General features: G+C 42.6%; 4 protein-coding genes across 5 annotated transcripts in view; 2 read left to right on the forward strand and 2 right to left on the reverse strand.

Moving 5' to 3' along the window:
- Window positions 1-2,658, reverse strand: LOC131879301 (protein CWC15 homolog). The gene is made up of 4 exons (XM_059225579.1): window positions 2,454-2,658; window positions 2,208-2,387; window positions 1,975-2,131; window positions 1-355 (listed from the first exon to the last, which is right to left on the reverse strand). Exons 1-4 carry the CDS (start codon window positions 2,555-2,557, stop codon window positions 107-109), a joined length of 690 nt encoding a protein of 229 aa, XP_059081562.1. The 5' UTR covers window positions 2,558-2,658; the 3' UTR covers window positions 1-106.
- Window positions 2,659-4,210: 1,552 nt separating this feature from the next.
- LOC131879300 (maternal protein exuperantia-like) lies at window positions 4,211-6,077 on the forward strand. Its single transcript, XM_059225578.1, has one exon. The coding sequence runs from the start codon at window positions 4,464-4,466 to the stop codon at window positions 5,733-5,735; it is 1,272 nt and encodes a 423-aa protein (XP_059081561.1). The 5' UTR covers window positions 4,211-4,463; the 3' UTR covers window positions 5,736-6,077.
- Window positions 6,078-8,633: 2,556 nt separating this feature from the next.
- Window positions 8,634-24,085, reverse strand: part of LOC131879296 (unconventional myosin-If-like) — a 40,827-nt gene continuing 25,375 nt past the window's right edge. For both annotated transcript variants that reach the window (XM_059225571.1, XM_059225572.1), the window contains exons 9-19: window positions 22,560-22,806; window positions 20,509-20,687; window positions 20,244-20,443; window positions 19,434-19,578; window positions 19,228-19,348; window positions 18,981-19,144; window positions 10,121-10,425; window positions 9,893-10,050; window positions 9,442-9,831; window positions 8,904-9,056; window positions 8,634-8,825 (exon numbers count right to left, since the gene is read on the reverse strand). In XM_059225571.1, the coding sequence (XP_059081554.1) occupies window positions 8,746-8,825; window positions 8,904-9,056; window positions 9,442-9,831; window positions 9,893-10,050; window positions 10,121-10,425; window positions 18,981-19,144; window positions 19,228-19,348; window positions 19,434-19,578; window positions 20,244-20,443; window positions 20,509-20,687; window positions 22,560-22,806 (2,142 nt within the window). In that variant the 3' untranslated portion in view covers window positions 8,634-8,745. The remainder of the gene's footprint in view (window positions 8,826-8,903; window positions 9,057-9,441; window positions 9,832-9,892; window positions 10,051-10,120; window positions 10,426-18,980; window positions 19,145-19,227; window positions 19,349-19,433; window positions 19,579-20,243; window positions 20,444-20,508; window positions 20,688-22,559; window positions 22,807-24,085) is intronic.
- Window positions 15,862-19,220, forward strand: LOC131879297 (protein argonaute-2-like). Its single transcript, XM_059225573.1, has 2 exons — window positions 15,862-18,592; window positions 18,669-19,220. Exons 1-2 carry the CDS (start codon window positions 16,016-16,018, stop codon window positions 18,933-18,935), a joined length of 2,844 nt encoding a protein of 947 aa, XP_059081556.1. The 5' UTR covers window positions 15,862-16,015; the 3' UTR covers window positions 18,936-19,220.

Genomic DNA, 24,085 nt, shown 5'->3' on the forward strand with positions numbered 1-24,085 from the left:
TTGACATTATCCTCATTTATTACATCACAAAGACATTTGAAAAATCATGTACACGGATCTCCTCCAAAATCGGTGAAATAGGAGTGGCGAGGACGAGCACCACCCTCTACTTGATGTATTTGTCCATGAATTTCCGATGGAATGTACTACGAATGGCGTCGTTAATAAAGTTCTTCTCTTGTTTGTCTGGCTCAGCTCTAGAGCAATTCTTGAATACCACATCGTCATCCCATCGACGTTTGACCCTCAAATCGGATTTTCCCGTCGAGTCCGTGTAGCGCTCTTTTAAAAGCGGATTTCCGGTCAGAATGTTTTCCATTCGAATCTGTTCGTCCTCAACTCGGCGCTCTTCTTCCTGAAAATATTTAGCTCAAGCTTAAAAATATGCCCGATTTGATCAAATTTGGAGGCACTTGTGCACATGTTATTCCAATACGTTCATACGTAAGAAATTATAGGGCTCAATGAGCGATGAATGAATTATCACAAAAAAAATGGGGGAGAGCAGACATATACAGTACATGTCCCAATCTAAACATTTGAATAAGAAGATCCTGGAGCCGCGACTGTGTGCCAGTTACAAAACACATTCAAATTTGCCCGAGTGAACCGAAAAAAAAAGAGCTCATACAAGCTTATCTATACGACCCCGATGAATCTGACTGTTATTTGAAGCCTCTGGACAGTTCTTGCCAGTACATCTAAGCCTCCTTGCATATAAGCCCTGGTTAAAGCAGAGAGCATGATATTCTATAACCAGTAGAATGAATGAAGCGGGAGCATAGAAAAGAAGACTAATTCAATTTAAGAGAGAAACACGTTCATTGGACTCGATTTTCGGTTAAATTTGCGCCCAGCATCTTTTTTTTTCTAGATTTACCTTGCCATAGGCACGGACGCCTTCAAAGATGGGCTAAAGACGTACGTGAAAATTTATTTATTTCCCGAACCGTTTACTGAATCCAAATTGAATGCATCACACAAACCAAAGAGATGGCCAAATAAACAAACTTGACAAAATTTGGGCCCAAAGTTTTGATTAGGGAAGTCCAAAGAGACTCAGAAGTCATATATTAATTACTACATACCGGTAGGATTCGAATTTTCTGCCCACCCTTGGTCATGTGCGTACGATTTTAACGATGTAACTTTTGAACAGATGATTTTAAAACTAAGTTGCAGCAAAGTGACTCTTTTAATAAGAACGATATGAATTTCTTGAACTCACTTTCTTGAATTTGTGACAAAAAGAAATATCGAAATATGGCCTTAAATAAAAAATGTTTTTAAACGTAGTTTTAGATTGAAAAACCTCTAAGGGTAGGTTTGATTTTGCTTTGCAGACTTATAAAAGTTAATGTTCATAGCAATACAAGCTTAATTGTCACCGTGACATTGGTTTTAGGTCAAAAATCATGCTCCCTTTAAAGTCGACTTGGGTTTTGTTTCGTGAAAATTACGTTATTTTTTCTACTGCATTTCTTGTATTTTGAAGACATGCTAAAATATAAGTTATCCTTTTCAGTTAAGTAAAAGGAATACTTGTTTCGTCTTGATCTTCCATTCCCAGTGGCGGTAAAGAAGTCCAAAAGGAAGGTATTCATCTATAACGATGAATGTTCTTGGCTCGCATTTCTTACATTTTGCATCACAATTTACCAATGAAATAAAACTTTTCTGTTATTCAAAGTCATTTTTTGCCATGATGCAGTTTTGTTGATACGATAGTCGAGTCAAATGACTGCCAACTGATACACCTTCAAAGAATTAAAAGAATATTGCATGAAGAAAATGATGGATCTTTATGCATTTATAATTTCCCGCAATTCCTTCATGCTATTCGCCATTTTAGTTGATACTGTGGTCTGTGATTATCGAGCTATGCATCCAATACTTTTACTGAGCTTTCATGAAATTGCTTAGGATGAGTTTAATGAACGAATCAAGGTCTCGGAAAGAGCAAAATTAACTGACCTGTTCTTGCTGTTCTTCAGCTTTCTCCTGTCGGATCTTGTTCAACTCGGCCATCAACAGGGCTGTATCATCATCCGAATCCGAATCATCTGAATCGGAATCCTCCAAGGGATCATCGGCATCAATATTTTGCGGGTCCAAACGCGGCTTCTTGGACCTGTTCCATAGAAAATAAACTAAGTTAACAACGTTCCCTCGGCTTTCTCGTATAACAAACGCTTCAATCTTGTTACCCTGAGCTCGAGGCCTCGAGGGCCTTGGGTGCACTCCGGGTTCGATCTTCCCGACCTTCCCGGCCTTCGCGTTTGGCCAAACGCTCTCGATCTTCCAATTCTCGACGGAAATCCCGACCACTCAAATCGTCGGTGGAGCTCTGCCCACGATCACGATGCTTGAGCGAGGTATGCGATGGCCTGGTGGAAGTAATATGAGAATCTTCAGGAGGGAATAACATGGGCAACAATAGGGGCACTACTTACATGTCCCGAGAGGAGTATTGCTTGGTCATGGCGGACAAATCACGCTCCCGGGCTCCGGATCCGCCCCGGGCCGTGTTGAAGGTTGGTCTGGCCGCTGTGGTCATGATGAAACACGAATGAGGAGGTCAAAATCGAAAAGAGATCGTGGGGACAATCCTTCTTCTAGGAAACCCAGAGAACAATCAAACAATCAGCTGCGTTTTTGTTTATGATGGATTTTGGCAGTGATGCTAAATTGGAAAAAATAAATGAGTCAGTGTTTTCTTGTTTTCTGTCTTGGTAACTTTTTCTTCTGAAAAAGAGTCTGGTTTGGTTGGTTTGGAATCGCTTTCATCAGCAATATTATTATGATGAAGTATGAGCCAAGTTGAGGCTGGTTAGCTCATTCGAAAATCAACTCAACTTTGAAACTGACCTTACCAAGATTGAAACATGAGCTTGGAAAACTGGCCACGGTGATTCTTTGGCAATTGTCTCGTTCAAGGTCATCTGTAACGTCTCTCAAAGATGGACAGCCGGGTATTACAAACTTCGACATGGGAATGTTTAGGAAGTAAATTTGTAATTAATGAATCGATGGGTGGATTACCTATAAAACTACGACACTTGGCTGTCCCATGGCTAGCCTGTTCAAGGCGGGGATGGCTTATACAGGAAAAGATGGGAGGGTGACGCAATGGTTGGAGTTCAAGCTCGATAAACTTTCAAGTCTGTGCGGAAAAAATATTCCTTTACATTTATTGTGCGGTGAAACGCACTTGGGCATTTTCAACCTTCCCATTTGTGCATACTAAAGTTGTAGGCTTGGAGTGACTTTTTTTAAATGGCAAACAGTATATTAGGTTTGGTCCGCCTTAGGATTTTTCCGAAATAATGAATATTCTACTCTTGAATATCTTAGAGTGTATTAAAGCTTAATCTATACCGTGGTCACACCAAAAGCCAATGTTGCTCTGAATTACTGCCCAAGGTTGAAGAGTTTGTCCGTATCAAAATATAATGCTTCCAATTTCAGTCACTTTAAGCCGGATTTCGAGCATGAGTGTATTGTTTCAAGGTGACTAAAATTCACGGAATGTTCTTCACTCTCATTGATTTCTCACGAATAACATAACAGAAACCAGGAGACATGATTTCACTTTTACATCGCTTAAAAACCTCAATTTTGTTAATCATGAAAATCAGGCTGCTTATTGTAGTATTTCATCGCCAAATGAATTGTACTCAAGATAATCCCTCCTCTGAAGACAATTACTCACCCTGATGATGAGTGGAAATCTCCAACAAGGCACTCAGTGATTCTATATTTGGCGCTTGTAAATGAAGTTTGCGCTTTTTTCTCAGTCTTGTGTCCTGAAATTATGAGCCTGGGTTATTTCTTTAAAACCCGGCGCTTCTCACATCCTTTATTGAAATATGCAACTCATCTTACTAAACTTTTACGAACTATGAAAAAAGTGACAAAAAAGGTCAAGTGATCATCTGATCATCTGAATGTTATAAATGAAGTTTATTATTGTAGTGGTGATAACTAATAAGCGAGAAATTAGAGTTGAAAACCAGACACAGCAAGTCAAAACAGGCTTCCATAACGCATTTCACTGTAAAATTAGCTTACAAATCATAAAATTTATATTTAAGCGTCATTTTTAAATAATGTCGCGCTTTTGGGCAATTGTTGTGCGCTTTTCTCCGCACACCTTCTGGATGGACTGACAGCACTTTTCCTTCTCATATGATCGGCCGTCCAACTGACTCAGTTGCTTGAGCAGGCGTGAAAGAGAAAGACGGACCAGGGAGTCCCCACCGCCAAATCCTCACTGATCTCGATCATCCCTGCGGTCAAACCGGATCTCGAGCTGGCAGTGTTCTCGACGCAAGTCGGCTCATTGAGTTTCATCTGCCATTTTCCATTGGTTCGCCATTGAAGGTGATTCGGGCCTCCACCCCATCAAATCGGCACTCCATTGACTGACTGAGTGAGAGGTATTGCATTGGTTTGTGCCCATCATGAGTCCTACGGCTGCATCTACACCCTCACCCACGCCCTCGGGCTCAGGGGAAGAGTCCTGTGGGCTGGTGCCCACCGGCACACTGGTACCCGCAGGCAAATACACGGTGGTGTCTTGGGATATGGATACTACGGGCCGTCGTCTGATTGATGAGATCTGTCAAATAGGAGGATTTTATCAGGGTCCGGCTCAAGAGGGTGAGGAAGCTCCGGGTTCATGCTCGACGGTGAGCTTCTCGCAATATGTGATGCCATATAAGAATCTGAATCCGGGGGCTCGGCGGTCATCTGGGATCCGGGTGGTTAATCTGGGTCGATATCGGGTCCTGCAGCATGTGGAGTCCGGTGACATTCTCAAGACCAAGTCGGAAGTGTTTGCGCTTCAGGATTTCATCCAGTGGTTGACTCAAGCTCAAGCAGCCTGTCAGAGTGAGGGTGTGTTGTTGGTGTGCCACGAACCCGCTCGAAAAGTACTGGTTCCATTACTCTTGGAGGCCTTGTCCAAGTACAAGCTCACTGAATCATTTAAAGCCGTGGTGAAAGGCTTTGCTAATGGCAGTCACGTCGTCAAGGCCTTTGGTGACAAGGATAAGATTACTTCTTATAGTTTACGCTCGCTCTGTAAAACTGTGCTCAATGATACTAATCCCAATACTAACTCAGCCTCAGATCGGTGTCAAGTGCTCTTCCGCATTCTGAATCAGGTTGCTTCAAATCAGTCGAATGAGCCACTTGCGCGCCACCAAGTGAGTCAAGTGGCTGTGACTGTTGATTCGGAGGAGGAGGACCTGGTGTTGCTCAAAGCCAAACTGGATACATTGGCCAAGCTACGCCCTATCTTTGAGTCTCAATTGAAGCAACGACGGAGTTTGAAAGAAAAAGCCATGACCTTACGGTCCTTGGTCGCTGATGCGGGCGTGGACATTGACGAGCTAACCCGAGTTTATCATGAACAAAAGGACGAGGCCAAGAGTGTGTTGCAAAACCGCATCGAAAAGGCCTCCGAGAGTGATATTGACAAGCTGGTGGAGCTCATGAAATCGCACTTTCAGATGGCAAATGGCGAGACGGCCAAGCCAGCCTTTCGCCAACTCAAGCGACCGCCATTCAAGTCAAACCATTACTCAGGGCAGGGTCCGCGAATGCCCAGAGGCGGTGGTATGGGAGGTCGTGGGGGCTCAACTCATCCCCGGAAGGAGAGGCCCGTCAAGCGGCATAAAGTACCCTCCACCCCTGCTCAAAGTGAGGCACAAGCTGGAATGGCACAATAAGATGACCCTCCTTAGACCCCTCCTGACGCCCGTGAAGTCAGGGTTAGAAAAGAAAAGAAATCAAGTTCTACCTACCCCCTATCCCCTTCCCTTCCCTCCCCTCCGTATCATCAACCTCCTTCAAAAGCTTTGTTCCTTGTTATGTACTGGGCAATCCAGTAAGACCAGAAGGACCAGTCTGGTCTCTCCAATCTTTGTTGTTTTGTATTTTTCCAAAATTTAGACAGCCCACCAGGCGTTAATCACCAATCCAATGAATGAATGATTATCCTGTTCACAATGGCTCGTTCGATCAAATTATCTCCATCATTAGTAATAAATGTATTCTATATTGAGATGTCACATCCAGGGCTTGAATTGTTACCGAAAAAAAAGTAACGCGATACCGTTACTGTTACTTTTTAGAAAAAGTGAGGCGTTACCGTTACCCATTACTTATGCAGAAAGAAGAGGATCTAAAACTGCGAAAAAACGCTTATGCAATTTTTTAACGTTTAGTAAATATGGCGTGAAACAAATGAATCCTGAGATTATTTATGTCATCCCATCAATGGCAAGCAAGCCATTGCATTTGAGAGGGATTTTAAAAAAAAGATTCGCTCGTTAAGTAGAGAAGAAAGTAACGGTAATCTTACTGTAACGGCGTTACTTCAAACCCTAGTCACATCTACGAAATCATGGTAACTAAATTCCCGGGAAAATGGCCCTACTGGCCCTCGCTGTCAATGCCTGTCAACCATCCGGATTGTCTGAAAAGAGCAAGCAAGCCTGAGTGTGGTACTTGGATTGAACTAAATTCAAACTCACCATTTTTTCGCGAGTTCCAATTCCGAAGTTGATTTCACCCCCACCCTGAGCTTCATACAGATAAAATAAGGGTTTAACAACTTTGGTTTGAGACGCTCACCAGAGCTCTGGCAAAGGTAGTTCTCCATTTTATTCTCTTTGGTAGTTCAGCTCGAGGGGAAATCAGATGAAACTATTGAATTGGGACTAATGCCCTGCCGAGAAGCTTATGCCCTAGCTAACCTTTCTCTGTGCAAAATGAAAGCTTCTTCAAGAGAAACTGGACACTAAATCCATCCCCCAATCTTGCAATAGGTTGCTTGCAGTTATTGCACCATGTCGAATATTTCAGAGCATACTTTATCAGCAAATATTTAGCGATGTCATGCGAGGCTAAGCCCAGCTCTCAATTAAAGATATCTACTCCAGATACCAGACCCTTCCATCACCCCTCCCCGTCGATTTCATCCCTGGTTTTGAGGGCTATGCCACCCTCTGGCCTTTTAAGGAACTCTATATTTTCCATTAAAGACGTCCTCATTGAATGTTGTCATTTTAAGTGGGTTCCAAGCATCAGTTTCCTTTGTAATTCCTCGAAAACCTCTTCAGCTCCAGGCATTAATTGCCTCATAGTGGAGTATTTCGAAACAGGCATGGCGAAGCGGTTTGGGCTCGTCTGCTTTGGAACATTTTCCGAATTAGTCTTGTCTGAGGAAGTGGGTATGTCCTCTGGAGCAACAGGACCATTCGTCCTAAATTCATCATCTTCAACACATTCCGATTGGTTCTCGGTAGTGCCTTGGGTGGCTCCATGACCTGTCGGGACGATGCTAAGAAAAGACTCGCTCATTCCTGTCACATGGCATATACACGAATGGCAGTCTTTTCCTTACTTGACCCTTCGGCAAGCACAAAAGATCCGCTCAATCGTGCATGTAATACATGTACATTTGAAACCCATACTCCTTAAGTTTTTTGAAGGTCGTCAGGTATTTGGAAAATACTTAAAATATTTAATCAAATAATGTCGAAGATTGTCATTTTGACACGCTTTCAAAGACAGTTTCAAATATCAGCGAACGTTTGATTTTTCAAAAAGCAAAATTGAATTTGCACCGAAACCTGATTTATGATATTTTAACTTTGTCCGGATTCGAAATCCCTACCCTGAATATATTGATTTTGACTTTTTGAGTATGCCTTTAGCCTCTCAAGTATCAAATTTCCAAAAGGCGTGAGGCATGTTTTCCACGGAAGATTCATACTGTTGAACTGGTTCAAATTTGGAAAATAAATCGCTTTCCAATTATGCATTGGCATTGGCATGGCCAAACGAGCATGGCCAAGAATGCGCGTAATACAGTGTTAACTTACATACATACATCGAGGAAGGCACTTACATACTTGAACAAAAACAAAACGAAAGTCGATCAAAAAGAAGGAATATCCTGAAAACTGATAGACAAATTGATGTGTGCAGGTATAGAAATCTACCACGTAGACTCGATACAAAGAATTTGGTACGAAGGAAAAGTGGACACAAAGAAAGACTGGTTAAGGCAGATATCTTATTCCACGATAACCTTTTGGATGTTGAGTGTCGATGAAAGAAATGTTTTTCTCCGACCAAGATGTTTAACTGTTCAATATAAATGCTACAACACAGCTATAGTAGTCAAACGTGCTAAAAAGATAATTTTCGGTTTGGGGTGCTAGGGTCGGAGGGTAAACCCCGCGCTGCCAACGAAGCCAGCCATCACATCATTCAACTTCAAATGTCGATGAGTGTTTGTTATAACCGGTATCAGATTGGTTCTCAGCCTGAGGTTGTGGATAACGCCTAAAGGTTTCCTTGACAAAAATTGGGGAGGAGAATCAACCCGGCGACCTTTATTATGCTAGAGAAACGGCCCTACCCACTTCGCCATGTCTCGACATTTTTGTTTGTTTTTTTACAGCCCCCAGTTTTAATGCCTCAAATTGCCGTTGTGGCGAATTGTCCTAGAGAACCAAAATGCATTTCTTTAGACCTTGGGCATTCATATTGGCTTTGCGTAGCCTGCACAAAAAGATTATTTTTGAATTCCCAACCTTAACTTATTTTGAAACCTATACTGGCACATTAAGGATTGTATTTCATATTTTATCAGCAGATATTCATTCATTCATGATTCGAATTATCTCGAAAATTAGAAATCAATGCAACACACATTAGATTGCTATTTTAAACTCTAGTTACGTAAGTTCCCGGAAAGAAACCTTCTTGACCCATGTTATTGATGCCCCTCCACCAACCGGATTCATCTGGAACAAGCAACAAAAGATGTATAACCCACGCCTAAGTCAACAAGAGATCAAAGCTCTGACCCCAAAGGAGCTCACCTTCTTCGACTAAATCAAACTCTTCTCCAATCGAGATATCAATTTCATCCACATCCTGAGCTTTATACTCGTACAAGGCTCGAACTTTGGGCCTGGCATTGATTTGTTTCAACTTTGGTTTTGGCCGACCACCAGCCGGTAGAGGTCTTTGTCCTATGTTTGTTGGAATGACAAGGGCAAATTAACCTCAAACTTTTTTTACCCTGATATGTAAAGCGTTGTCAAAAGTAAACAAATCATCGCTAGATGTATTCTTCGTAAATGAATCTGGTTACTTATTTGGCGTCTAAAAGTTTTCTTTCGAGAAAGGTCTCGGCAGAGAATCGAACTAAAGGCCCATTTCATCTTAAGAGACTGCAATGAACCCCTACCCCTCATATCCTTCAACCAAAAGACCAACTTGACTCGTTTTTTTTTAAGGAAATGTAGTACTTACATTGAAGTGAAATTTTTGTCTCTGATGCTTTTGTTTTGGAAGTTTTACCCGCGTACTTGGCTTACAATATGAATTTATGTATGATTTGATCCCTTGTCTCACCTTTGATACTGTCTCTCAATCTCAAAGCTTGGCCACCCTCTGGAGTTTGAAGGTAATTCATGTTCTGATCGGGGAACGGTTTAGAACTCTCCTGGCGTTTGATCTGGGATGCGCTGCTTTGAGACCGCTTTAATTGTGCCAGAAGATCCGTGGGACGTTCCGTTGATTGTAACTTAACTGAAGGCCTAAATCTGGGCTGGAACGCAGGAGCAGGGTGGGACGGAGGTGGGACCACTGGAGCATCTCTAATCACTTGAGACTGTTGTGATGGAGTTACTCTCCTTGGATTGGTTGGTTGTTGCCCAGTTGGGGGAGTAACCAGACTCTGAAGACCCATTTTCGGGGCGACTCTGACTTGAGCTCGGAGTCTGATGACCGCTTGAATCGGTTCTGAAATGGTATATCTTGTTAGTCGACTTTTTCCACTTGACATTCATATCGATATGCTTACTGGATGTGTTTGGAAGACCATCCTTTACAGCCACTCGAAGTTCACCTTTCAGTAAACCAGGTGCACTCACTTGTTCTTGGTTGGAAGATCCGTTCTCGAAGAAGATCAAACGCTTCTTCCCCGAACCAATCCGAGATTTATCGGACGTAAATTCCACGCTAAGCAAGAAACGCATGCCTTTGCATTGAGAGTGATGGTGCAATTACTCACAGAGATGAAGTACATTACCGATCAGCGAAAACCACTCGCACATCTCGTTGAACCCGATTTTGAACCACACGCCTCAATACGGAGATGAATTCGGTTTTGAAGGGGATTTGTAAAACCGAGTCGTAGCTGTTAACAACGTGCAGGATCACAAAGTCGTCTTGTCTAGTGGACAAGGACACATGACTCAGTTGGTCGAAGGCTATCATCCGACTAACTGTTTCCACTTCTTGACCTTTGTTGGGGCCTTTCTTTTCCAATTCGCGTCCAACGAGAAAGATCCCACGTCCATTAAGGATGAGATCTCTTTTGGCCGTTTTAATGCCCTAGAACGAGATGAGACGCAATTTCTTTCTCTGCACATGGATTGGTATTGAGTAATACTGAGAATATCAATAAATTTGCATTTTGTCTCAAAATTCTAGCTTAAAATCATGATGGAATGATGTGTCCTGCGCCATGGACGTGTAAAAGTATCTGTTTGAATGTCCCTGACCCTTGCCTATATTCTGACACTTTAATGGAGCATCAGCTTTTCGTATCGTTTACCCCCTAATTCAATCCCGGGGCAGATGGGGACAAAGTTGGGACAAACTCCTCAATAGCTATTTCCTTGCGCTTTTAAGAGATCTTCGACTTTAAAAACCTGATACACATGATGTGTCAAACCTTTACAACAATGAACCAAAGGTTTCGCTTTCAGTCTTTTTAACCAATGATTAGAGGGGGGATTGGAAAGTTTAAAATATACTGTTTCGGGACATTTTGTTTAAATACCAGTTTTTTTCCTCATTTTCAACCAAGAAGAACACTATGGCACCTACATGGATAAATAACATTTTCATATTGGGTCAAAGATGTTTTATTGGGTCTGCTGCTTTCCAAAATTGGAACATCACCATAAAATTTAAACTGAAAGCAAGAGATCGGTTCTGAAATGGTATCACCCCAGTGTTTTCCAAGAGATTGTTTTTTTTAATGAAGGGGGGGTAGTGGACGAAACTGTATTATTAGCTCACTTGTGACGCAGCTCTTTTCGGCCATCAGGATCAGAATTAGGGCCCTTCGATTTTTCTCTTACATCGGAAGAAGTATGGCCTAGGGTTGGTTTTTTGAGAAGGATCATGTGAGTCAAACTTGTTGAGATTCTTGAAGTCAATGTAGTCCGCCTCTTACCAGCACGGTTTCCGAGCACATTTTAGCATGGTTACCCAACGAATTGAGCATTTAGAGGCAGGTCATTGAGTACTGGAAAAGGCAGCGAGTCATTTAATTTTGTCTATCTTGGTTTAGCCAGGCCTTTGATAAAGTAAATCATGGCCTATTGTTGAAGCGACTTCATGACATTGGATCCAAGGCAAGTTCTAAATTGATAAAGAAGCTTCATTCAGGATAGGAGCATTGTTATGGTCGAGGGTTTGGTGCTGCTGTATCAAGAGATCAGATAGCTCATCCCCTTTACAGCACTCGAAGTTCACCTTTCAGTAAACCAGGTGCGCTCACTTGTTCTTTGGTTGGAAGATCCGTTCTCGAAGAGATCACGCTTCTTCCCGAACCAATCCGAGATTTATCGGACGTAATTCCACGCTAAGCAAGAAACGCATGCCTTTGCATTGAGAGTGATGGTGCAATTACTCACAGAGATGAAGTACATTACCGATCAGCGAAAACAACTCGCACATCTCGTTGAACCCGATTTTGAACCACACGCCTCAATACGGAGATGAATTCGGTTTTGAAGGGGATTTGTAAAACCGCAGTAGCTGTTACTAACGTGCAGGATCACAAAGTCGTCTTGTCTAGTGGACAAGGACACATGAACTCAGTTTGTGCGAAGCTATATCATCGCGACTAACTGTTTCCACTTCTTGACCTTTGTTGGGGCCTTTCTTTTCCAATTCGCGTCCAACGAGAAAGATCCCACGTCATTAAGGATGAGATCTTCTTTTGGCCGTTTAATGCCCTAGAACGAGATGAGACGCAATTTCTTTCTCTGCACATGGATTGGTATTGAGTAATATACTGAAGATAATATAATATATGCATTTTGTCTCAAAATTCTAGCTTAAAATCATGATGGAAATGATGTGTCCTGCGCCATGGACGTGTAAAAGTATCTGTTTGAATGTCCCTGACCCTTGCCTATATTCTGACACTTTAATGGAGCATCAGCTTTTCGTATCGTTTACCCCTAATTCTCAACTCGGGGCAGATGGGGACAAAGTTGGGACAAAACTCCTCATAGCTATTTCCTTGCGCTTTTAAGAGACTTTCGACTTTAAAAACCTGATAACATCATGATGTTCAAACCTTACAACAATGGAAACCAAAGGTTTCTTTCAGCTCTTTTTACACAATGATTATTGAAGAGGGGGGATTTGGAAGTTTAAAATATACTGTTTCGGAACATTTTTGTTAAAATACCAGTTTTTCCTCATTTTCAACCAAGAAGAAGACTATGGCACTACTACATGGATACATTATTACATCATTTTGGGTACATATGAGATGTTTTATTGGGTCTGCTGCTTTCCAAAATTGGAACATCACCAATAAAATTTAAACTGAAAGCAAAGATTGCTTATTTTTTAAAAATTTAGCGTTTTGATATTTAAGAATAAACTTCTCTCATATTGGATAGTGCCTCCATGCGTATGCTTTGAGTTTGACATTTTAGGCATTGTACCATTTAAAAAATCCATCAGGATGGTAAAGGTACCTTTAGCTAGCAGCTGACTGATGACGTCATCTTCAAAGCAAAGGTAAACAAATCTCTTGGGTGGTCACTTTTCCAGCGTACTTGGGAACTTTAGAACACATGTAGCATTCATTTCCTCCAAATTTCCAACGAACAATGTCGCCAGCCCAGCCAGGTAGTCCTTACTGTTTAGATGTTGTTTGGGCCATCAATGATCAAAACTCCAAAAAGAATAATCCACAATGGAATTCTATGGATTGAAGCTGTTCTGCCATTATACATCAATCATGTTCAACGAATTCTGGAAGGATGGATGAATCGGCATCCACGGGAGTCCTTACAATCAGTAGACTCGGGCAAATTTTATTCAGAGGCCCATTGCAGTGGCCAACTCTTCTTAAAGATGATGTTCACCCACCCTTTTAGCCGTCCGCTTTTCCGGATTGGCCGAGGATAGGGATCCTCTCTTCCCAAATTCCAATTGATTTCCAGACCAGCCCGCTCTACCACCTCGAGGTTATGTACTCTCTCTCCTCTCTAAAATTGTCCAATCTTTGTGGAGTCTCTCCTCAAGCACCTTCAACCCAACTTTCCTCCACCAACCATCTCAAATCATCATAGTCAAATAGGCTAGGCATAGGATCCGAAAAACTTATTTCCAATCGACTTCCAATCAAGGGTCTTCCCTCTCCATAGTTCTTCGACTCTTCCGGACCTACCTCAACCCATTTTTCTCTCTTACTGCCGTTCCGCTCAATCCGCCCTCAAATCCGCCGATGCCACCTTCACAACAATTTCCTCAAACGATTTCTGTGCGTTCCCCCAAAATGCCAAAAATGCATGAGAAGTATTTTTACAGCCAAATATCGGGCTGAACAGGTTAGTGTGCCCAGTGTTGGCGAACCTGACCTTTTCGGAGGTGATGTCCGGACACAAGTTGTCCTTCGGTCAAGGACGTACTAACACGCCCTACTGTCCTTGGCCTGACATCCCTCGGAATATTGGCGGTCACGCACGTTTTTCCGGCTCCGGTCCAAATGTCATCAACGGCGGGAGCTGAAACAGGATCTGTTCAATCTGACCCCCACCCAATCTTCTGCACATGCAAGATTTTCATCGCTTGCTCTCTACCCAACTGTTTATGTACTGGCTGTTGATTTGATTCTCCTCTTCACTTTTTTCATGTAGACTAAGCTCAAGTATGGAACCCCTCCTAACCAGGGATATGGCCGTATAGACAAAGTGCAGAAGAATCTCTAAGTGGTGGCACAATTCTTATCCGGGCAGAATATCTTCACTTCTTCAAACATTAAAAGAGAGACGTACTTTCTTGGACTTCCCTCTTATGTTGAAGGTGTGCTTAAGACTGTTAACAATATCACTTCTTTGGGATCACCAATCTTTGCAATCACTTTTCTTAGCTCGTGAAAGATCAGATTAGATGAAGACGCGCAAATTAGAAAATGGGCCTTTTTGGAATGAAATGTCAAATCTCGTGCACAGTTACATTCTTTTTATGCGTTCTGCTTGTATGGTAAATCTATTGTGCTTGAAACATTCTTGAACAGTGAGTGCGTTTAAAAAACTTTTTTCCCAGCATGGTTCCCAAATTATTAGTTCCATTATTAAACCCCTTCTGTTATCATCAATTCGATGTTTGAGTAGTTCAACAATACAATTCTAGTCATAATTAGTGTGATATCTCTCATTCTAGTCAGAGTTATTTTATCGTTCTCACCATTTAATTCAAATTTTCTGGAATCGATTTCTGCCTGCAATGTGCTCATCTGCTTGTATTCATGTGGAAAGGTGTAAAGAAACAAATTCAGCATTTCAAGATATTCGACTTCACCGCAAAACCTTTTGCAACATAATGACATAACGGTTCAGCTTGCTCAATTATTTACATAAACTAACAAGATTCGAGTCTGATTAATAATTGGTTGACAATAAGTATTAACCTAAAGATTCCAGTCAAGATGGAAGACGACTGTCCCAAGAATCTCCGTCGATTTGATTATTAAGCTATTGTATTAGGAAATGAGATGTGACAAGTGACCGCCCAAAGAACGAATCAAAATGGAGGTTTCGTGACCATTTTTCTCAGAAGGTTGAGTTTGACATCAGCTTAAAGGTCCCTATATCAACAAGATATTGTTTTCTACTCGCAAATGGAGGCTACTATAATGACCTTAGGTTCTTCCTAAACGGCAGCACTGTCCATCACCAAAGAGAGGAAAGACTAGGTAAATTACCCACATTTCGTCATACTTCACGATTTTCGTTGGATGTGAAAAATGTATCGGTAGAGGTTTGCGAAACTCAAATCAATTTTTGTCGGAATCTGCCATGAAGCGTTCGCTTTAAACATATGCCATAATGCTTGATTAAGAAGTCACTCCGACAGTAATGCAATTATTGGTTTAACCAACCCGCTCTGCACCAACAAATTACATAAAACGATGCAATTGGCTCTTTTCTTGACCAGAATATATCGACACCACCCACAGTTTGAACTGCCTCTCTGAAGTATATAAGTGATGATCCTGAAATCTGACCATAGAAACAATCTGTGACATTGACCTCCCTGAAATTTCTGACGTATTTTGAAGTCTAAAGTCGAGACCCGTCGAGACCCGTCGAGACGTAAACTGATCGAGGTTAGTGTCGCCAGATACGTAGATAATAAACGAGCCAAAAAGATCTGAGAAGGCAAAAAGATGAGCCCAATCTTTCAGAGCAATTCTCTAGGTTCGAAGGCTTGATTCCTTTTAGTTCTTCAATGATTTGGGTCATGACCTATACCGAAGAAATGCTTTTATCTCCCACATATAGGTCCATTCTTTCAAAGAATTTTGAGCATGCAATGGCTCCTGCCAATTCAAATCCCCAAATGTAACGAAGACTTTAAAAGACCACATTGGCTTAACCCAGCCTCTAATATGGCGGCTCTGATGGCTAGCTAGGCCCTCTCTGGACGGCCCGGACGGCCTCCCGGTCCTCCTCAATGAGTCATTAGTAATGACACTCATTTCCGAATGTTCAATCCTCCCTTGTTATTCACTCAGAAGACCTGTAGAACGAACGAACGAAGGAAGAAAGGAAGGAAGGAAGGAAGGAAGGAAGCACTGAAAGCCGATAGTGAGCGCACCCAAACTGATCATCAGTGTCCTGGGGGCCTTTCGATCCCAACTTGAGTACTACTGCGTCAACGCGACATGGGAGGCGACCGAAAGCGTAACAACCGGAACAAGGGCCCGCCCTCGACTACCGACCCGGCCAAGGGCGGCCCGCCCCCACCTTCGCGCCCACCCCGTACTCCCACTGTCCGACCCGAACCCGTCGCCCAGCAGGCTATGGCAGATTTATCCTTGGCCGAGACCCGCCCACCCACAGCCCCCCCGTCCCAAGCGCCAATTCAAATCCAGATGAATCCGAGCACGGCTTCAGGTCGGGACAATACGGCCTGGCGCGTGCCGCATTACACTAGCTTAGAGGAGAAGAGAAAGCATCTGGGCACACTGGGGAAGAAAGTGCGGGTGCGGGTCAACCATTTTGAGATGAGAATCAACTTGAAACACGTGCACCATTACGACGTGACCATCACGAGCGAGGTGTGGAAGGGGCAGGAAGCACGCAAAGGCGACCGAGACTTGTGCTTCCGCGCTTTGGATGCCTTCAAAAAGAAATACGGCCAAATGTTTCCCAAGCCGTTTGGCGTGGCTTACGATGGGTTCAAGCAAGCCTACAGCACCCACGTGTTGCCCTTTGGCCCGTCCAAAATCTTTGAGGGCTTGGTCACCGTGCCACGGGTGGCTGATTTACCGGACACGATCGAGCTCAAGATCAGACTTAAGCAATTGGAGAAGGTGGACATTAGTGGCGTGCTCCAAGATTACATCCGCCATGGCACGACGTTGGACCGCCCTCAAGATGCCATCAATGTGGTCAATATCATTTTGAGCCACCTACCCCAACTCACCAAGATGACCGTGGGGCGAAGCATCCTCAATGAGGAAAGTCCCGGTCGAGTGGCCGAGATTGGCGGGGGCAAGGTGCTCTGGACGGGCGTGTTTCCCACCTTTCGACCGGCTTGGAAGTTCTTCCTGAATGTGGACATGGTGAACAAGCCGGGCTACGAACAGACCGACACCTTAGAATTCATTCTGAAGTCCCTGAATGGTATGCGAAAATACCAAAAGAGGAACATGCGACAACCCCGAGACTTGGAGGACTTCAAGGACAAGTACATGAAAATGGATGCCGAATCCGAGATTAAGAATTTGAAAGTGCGCTTTCACCGGCCTGACAAGGCCAAGCGTGATTACAAAGTCAACAAGTTTGGCCCTGCCGCCAACAAACCGAACGTGATTGACAAGGACGGCAAAAAGATGTCCATTGAGTTCTTTTTTGCCACCGAGTATAAGTGGAAGCTCAACTACCCCGGCTTGCCCACTTTGCACGTGGGCAATCCTAATGGGTCCATTTACCTTCCCATGGAACTCACTGAAATCAAGAAGCAAGTGTGCCCCATGGCCAAGAAACTGAGCGACGTGGAAACGGCCTCCATGATTCGTCACACCGCAGTCGCTCCGGATATCCGACAAAAGAAGATTAACGAGTCCTTGACCAAACTGAGCAACCATTTCTCCCAGGACCCTTATGCTAAAGCGTTTGAGGTAGAGGTCTCCAAACAGATGTCTGTGATTCCAGCTAGAATTCTTGACCCTCCGGGATTGCTGTACAAGTCTGCATCGGGAGACATGACAGTCAAACCTGCATTGGGAAAATGGGATGGCAAGTATAACTTCCTTACTAGCGTTTCTCTCACCAATTGGGGTGTTCTCAATATGAACCCAAGGTTGACTAGACAGGCCTTGTCGCAATTTGTGGAAGTTCTTTATTCTGAGGGCCAAAAACGAGGGCTAAATATTGACTATCCCGAGTATCGCAACTTTGCCAGTAACGATCGATTCCCCACACCGGAAAAAATGGAGAGCGAATTTAAGGCTCTGGTCGATACCGTGGAAAAGGCGAAAGGGAAGAAGCCTGAGCTAATCATGGTGATAATTTCTGCCCGAGGAACCAATGAGTATAGCATCATCAAACATTACGGGGATATGGTACTCAATATTCCGACCCAGTTTGTGCTGACGAAGAATGTCGAACAAGCCAAACCTACCACTCTGCACAACATCTGCTTGAAAATAAACTCCAAATTAGGCGGCACCAATTTGTCTCTGGACAAAAAGGCGATCCCACCTTGGATGAACAAGCCATGCATGATCATGGGAGGTGATGTGACTCATCCCTCACCAGATAAGATGAATGACACGCCTTCGATTGCCGCCATTGTGGGCTCTCAAGACCCGAAAGCAGCAATTTACAACCTGGAGCTTAGTCTTCAACGCCGTGGTCAGGTGGTGGAAGTCATTGAAGAAACAGAAAGAATGGTCAAGAGTCTCTTGCTTAAGTTTTTTAACTCTTCTGGAAAGAGGTACAAGCCTTTTACGATTGTTTACTACCGTGACGGAGTGTCTGAAGGGCAGTTTGATGATGTCTTGAATAAGGAGCTGTCCGCCATTCGACGAGCTTGCACCTCTCTCGAGGCTGACTACAAACCTCATATTGTCTTCATTGTCGCCCAGAAGCGCCACAAGACACGAATGTTTCCCGAAAACCCCAAGGACACTTTGCTAAGAAGCAAGAATGTAATGCCCGGCACTGTTGTGGACCAAGAAATCACTCACCCAACGGAGCACAACTTTTTCCTGGCCTCTCATGAAGGCATTCAGGTGAGTGAACTACTTTTATAATTTCTTCATAACCGGGCTTCAATCAATCGTATTTTCTGTTTTGTTTTTTTTATAGGGGACCACCAAGCCCACTAGCTACCACAAGTTATGGGATGATTTGAACATGAGCTCGGATAGCCTCCAACAGTTGACCTTTTATCTATGCCATCTCTACTCGAGATGCGAGAGAAGCGTGAGCTATCCAGCCCCAACTTACTACGCCCATTTGGCGGCCGAGAGAGCCAAGTGCTATTACAACGCACTCATTGACAAAGGCCAGAACGCTGATAAAGAGGCCTTGAGAAAACTCACCGAAACCCAATTGAAGAACAATTTCATTTAAGCTCATGAGGGCTGTGATTTTGAGAGCTTGTCTGTGGTAACTTACCTTCAATTTCTTGTCATATCGGTTGACAGTCTGAGCGAATTCCACTTTTTCACGTTTCCCAACCAATGACTTCAGACTAGGTTTGTCTTCCAGGCCAATGTAGTCGGCAAAGAAATTTCGATTCAGGGAGTGAGCTCGTCTCTGCTTCTTCTTATAAGAGAATTCTGTGAATGAAATCGAAACCATTGTCATGAGCGAATACGAAAGTCAATAAAAATACATTTTATTTTAATCCACAATGATTCACCTGCTGCTTGCTCCTTTTCTCGGAAGAACTTTTGTCGATTAAAGTAACGTTGAAAGGCCTTTTGAATAATCCGAGCGAAATGGTCAAACTGCTTTTCCCGGCTCTCTTCCAGCAAGAATAACTAACATTAAAAGATAAATAATGACATGAACGAACAGAGAAGTAGATAAAAATGTATTCAATTGGGAGCAGGGTGGGGTACCCACCGATTCGGGTGCCTTAACAAAGACTTTGGTTTGACCCATTTGGAATTCATCTTGGCGGATCTTGGCGGATTTCATAATATGGAGCACTCCATTTTGTGGAGATCCACTCCACTTGTTCCACGTATCTTTCGTGAGGATGGCATATCTGTGGAACGCATCAAAATGAAACATTTTTCTTTTTTGTAAAAATATTAGTTTTTGAGAGTATTCATCTTATGTTCAACGGGAATCAGCTTGAAAACAAGTAAATAAATGAAACCAAACCATTTGACTCTTTCTTTTGTTGCTCTCTGTTCACTAGTGCCTGGAATTTTTACTTCCATAAACCAAATTTGGTGTTGCTGACTTTTGAAAAATAAGTCCCTTGAAAACCACTTGCTTTTTTGGAAATTGGTTAGTGCAAGGGCCACATCGTCCAATTGTTGCAAATAGGCAGTCTCTAAGCCCGTATCAGAATGGTTCTCTGTTCAAGGGTGTGATTAGGACTTTAAAAATCCTTTTAAGATAGGTCGGTGACGAGAATCGAACCAGTGACCTCTCCTCCTCTAGGACGTTGCGATAATCACTACATCATGTTTCCTCTGTTAGTACAAAAGTCTGTTTCCTTAAAATCAATATGGTCCTAACCATACTCAAACAGTGGTTCATGCACTGAGATTCAGAATCCATATTGCTATTTTTTGTTTTGTGTAATCCCGTACTGAAGTAGGGTTGAAAAAGTGAGTTACTTTGAGCAAAATCTTTCAAATCTTAGGTTATTTTAATACAAAATCTTAATCAAAATTATATTAATTTGTATTCACGGTAAACCTGTGCAGAAACTTCTCAAATGGTCGACGATAAGCGAATCCAGCCCTTCGCACACGAATGTTTTCTTTTAAACCGAGATACTCCACTTGATGAGCTACCCGCACACCTTCCCAATCTAGGGGCTTTTTGGTCTCGTTGGGCTTGATACATCGAATGTAATGAGGTGTGCAGAGCATAAGAGACTTCACCAAATCGTTGGCCTAGAAGAAGATAATTTTAAATTACAAAAAAAGGTTTAAGGGAGCTTCACGCGTCTTCATATTACTTGCGACTTAATTTTGGCCCCTGCAGTTATGGGGCGCTTTTTCGAGGATCGATCGACCACATCGGGGAACAGGTTCTTGATAAAAAGGCATCTCGAGCTTTGCATCAATTCGATCAGGTCCACATTGAATACATCCTTGTTTCTTTCGCAGAATCCTTCCACGTTGTAACTTACCACTCCTAGTACGTATCATGCAATAAGTCTTGGCAGGTGAATAGATAGATTATTCGTGAAAATGTGAAAACAGGTTATCATTGAAACTATCGTTTCATGTCATCCTATGTGCCAGGTGTTATGGATATTGTTACGTCAGGGTCTCCAAGTTGTTTCACATCTATCATTGATAAATTATTCCCAGGGCATTACAGTTACGTTGCATTAGTTAAAAATAGTAATTCATTGCACAATCATTACTAGAAAAAAAATGTAATTTGAAAATTTGAAGCCTCATATTCAAGCCAAGGAGATATTTTTCGTGCTTGAGTTCAACGGAATTTGATTGAGAAGATGTAAACACTAAAGCAGCAAATGCAACAAGATTCAAAACCAATAACACCTTCAGAGCGGTTAAGAGAAAAAACAATTTTCAACTCTGACTTTCTTTGATCAAAATATGCTAGATGGAATTAGTAAAAAATGCAATTCAAGTTCTTCAGCTGTCACGAGATAAACGAAAAATTAAAGGCCGTTCTGGAAGCTAAAAAAGGAACGAGTAACGAGAAATTCTTGTTGATTTTGGGTCGTTAAAATTACACAAATTTAAAATGTAATGCAATCGCACTTCTTTTTTCGAGAAAGGAACGAATCACTCTAATTTCGTTACTTGTAATTTCGTTACTAATGCTCTGGTTATTCCAAGCTTCCCTAAGTCAAGCAGTTTTTGGCTTCCCTGCTTCACTAAAATCAACATCTCCCCGACTTCTGATCTTGAACACTCCAGGAACTAGTTACCACTACTGAAGGTTAGAACATCTTGGAGGCCCTCAAGAGCTATGCAGATCCTTGATCCTTGGCCCACAGTTCTCAATGAGTGCTGAGCAGATTGAAATAATCTGCGTCACTGTTGTTATAACATCTTCAAAAAGTGAAGGACTTCGATATGATGTGATAACTTTAGTTATATATTCAAAAACCCTCGTCGAAAATAGATAATTTGATATACATATTCACGAGTCATATGTCTTACCATTTGATATGAATCTTATTGTTCTAGCTGAAGTCCTCAATAACCAAGGGACATGCCTTGTAAGTACAAAATATAACACTTAGAATATCTTAAGATCAGTTTCTTCAAACTTTTTCGTGACGTCAGAATTGTGAATGTGAAATAATCGAATTTGAAAGCGGCTTTTGAATGTATTTGTTGCAGGTTAGCTTGCCAGAGTGTACATGTAGCTCATGTAATCCTTAATTCAACGACTTGAATTAATACGAAAGTTAGAATGCCTGTTCAATTTAGAATTATGAGCTTGTGTGAATGCTCTCTGGATAGCTGATAGAAAGAATTAGTACGACATAAGGCTCAGGTTTTACAGAATGATCCAAAATGATGACAATCTTCTTCAAGACCTATGTTCGTCAACCGATTTACAGTTGGGAAATCAAGAATACACCCGTGGGAATTAACATTAGGAAGATCTGTGAAGATCCATTCGTTTTCAGCAAAATAGATTATATTTTGCTTACAATTTACTTGAATTTTTCTCGAGGGGAAACTGCTTAAGCTGAAACCGCTTTCGTCCGTGAATTCACCATAATAAATCAGTTACATGTACGTAAACTATCAAAGTGGCTCTATTCTAAAGCTGCAATATTTGTTGCTAATGAAACGGACAAGCGTCTTTTTGCACTTAGGATGCTTTTCATCCAAATCACACATATTATACAGAACACCGTGTAAAGGCTCTAGAAGTAAACCTTATCCATCTATCCAGCAAAAGAACTCAAGAGCACGAATACCATTATCAACTCCAATTCTGCTCTTTTCTCCGATTTGCATGAGCCTGATCGATAAGATCGAGTTTTCATTACATATTCGTATGATATCAAACCTGCGTAATGGTGAATGGCAAAGCCTTGGGCATTATCCTGAAAGTGTTGGTTTTTTCGGCAGTTCTCCATGAGTTTGGACTTGAGGTTGGTATCCGCCCCCTCATTGACGCCATGTTGGGAGCTGCACACGTCATCGAGGACAGCCATCACACCCGGAGGACGTTTCTCCTCGATCAATTGACAAACGATGGCATTGTTGAAATACTCAATGGGAGTCCATTGAATGCCTTCTTGGACGTACTCCTCCTATAAGTAGAGAGAAAACGGCGGTAGAACTTTGGAATAGATTCGCATCGGACTAAATTTCGCAAGGGCCTCCTTGCGTCATCTCTACAATTCCCTGAAATGGTGTTAAGAAGCTATGGAGAGTGATAATGAGATGGATGAAAAGGGCACTTCATATTGCCAGTCATCCAGCTAGCATGTCACCAGATTAATCTAAAGCTTAAAAAAGGCGACATGCAGGCAGGCCACATTTCACACCGAAAGGGATAATGATTCTCGTTGCAAAAAAAGTAAAGGAATCATGATCTGCTTGAAGTGATAGTTTCTACCATTTTGTGTTGGATCATCCATGGTTAGAGACAATTATGAGATGGATTGACTTTCGGAATTGCCTCAGCTTACTTTCATTTGCACCGCCACCACTTCAGTGTACTGTATGTAGCGACAAGGATACGAATTTACCGTACTATTCCGCTTCATTTCTACTACACAGTATTCCACTGTACCAAGGTGCCGCCTTCTAGCACTACACGTCTATTATACGGTATACGCTTGGGCTACCTCTGTAACGTGTGTGCATCGAATCTTGGTGCGCACGCACACTCTCAAACCAACGGGAAATTTTAGTATAACTAGGGGAGTTTTCACTTTCTTTCCTCAGTCATCTCAATCCTCTCGTAGTGACCACTTCGCTTTGCAACTTCAAATTTAAGTACATCTCAAAATGGTGCGTTTGTCCTCAAGTCTGATTGTCCTTTGTTTGGCCTTCTCATCGTCCATGGCCTTCCATGTGGGTGGTTTGGGTTTGGATGAGAAATCCCCTCAACCGGTTTACGACCCCGCTGCCGAGGCTGCCGAGCCTGTCAAAAATCAAGAGTATGTTGTCGAGGAAGGCCGAAGCTTATCTTATGACTCTGATCTGAGTGCCGTGGACAATCCCGACAAGGCCGCGTTCATTGCTTTGGTTAACAAGCTTCTGTGGAACCATGGCGAGGAGGTCCATGTTGATGCCCGTGGGTTCGAACATGTTCATGTTCAACAAGGTCTTTTGGGCCGAAACATGCCTGAGATGTTCGCGGATCCCAACTCCTTCACCGGTCGCATGTACAACGAGGCTCAAGATGTGTGCTACAAAACCCTTTGCAGCTACGGCCTTCAAGGCTTCTTCGAGCAAATCGGAGACGTGTTCAACCAGTTCGGTTAAGTTTGGATCAATATGATCAGAGGATCAAGCCATCAGCCAAGAGAAACATCCATCCCACGCGGGACTACCTTTCTTGGCATCCAAGACTTGTCCATT

The sequence above is a fragment of the Tigriopus californicus genome, chromosome 4 (genome assembly GCF_007210705.1).
Source record: "Tigriopus californicus strain San Diego chromosome 4, Tcal_SD_v2.1, whole genome shotgun sequence".
Classification (NCBI taxonomy): Eukaryota; Metazoa; Arthropoda; class Copepoda; order Harpacticoida; family Harpacticidae; genus Tigriopus; species Tigriopus californicus.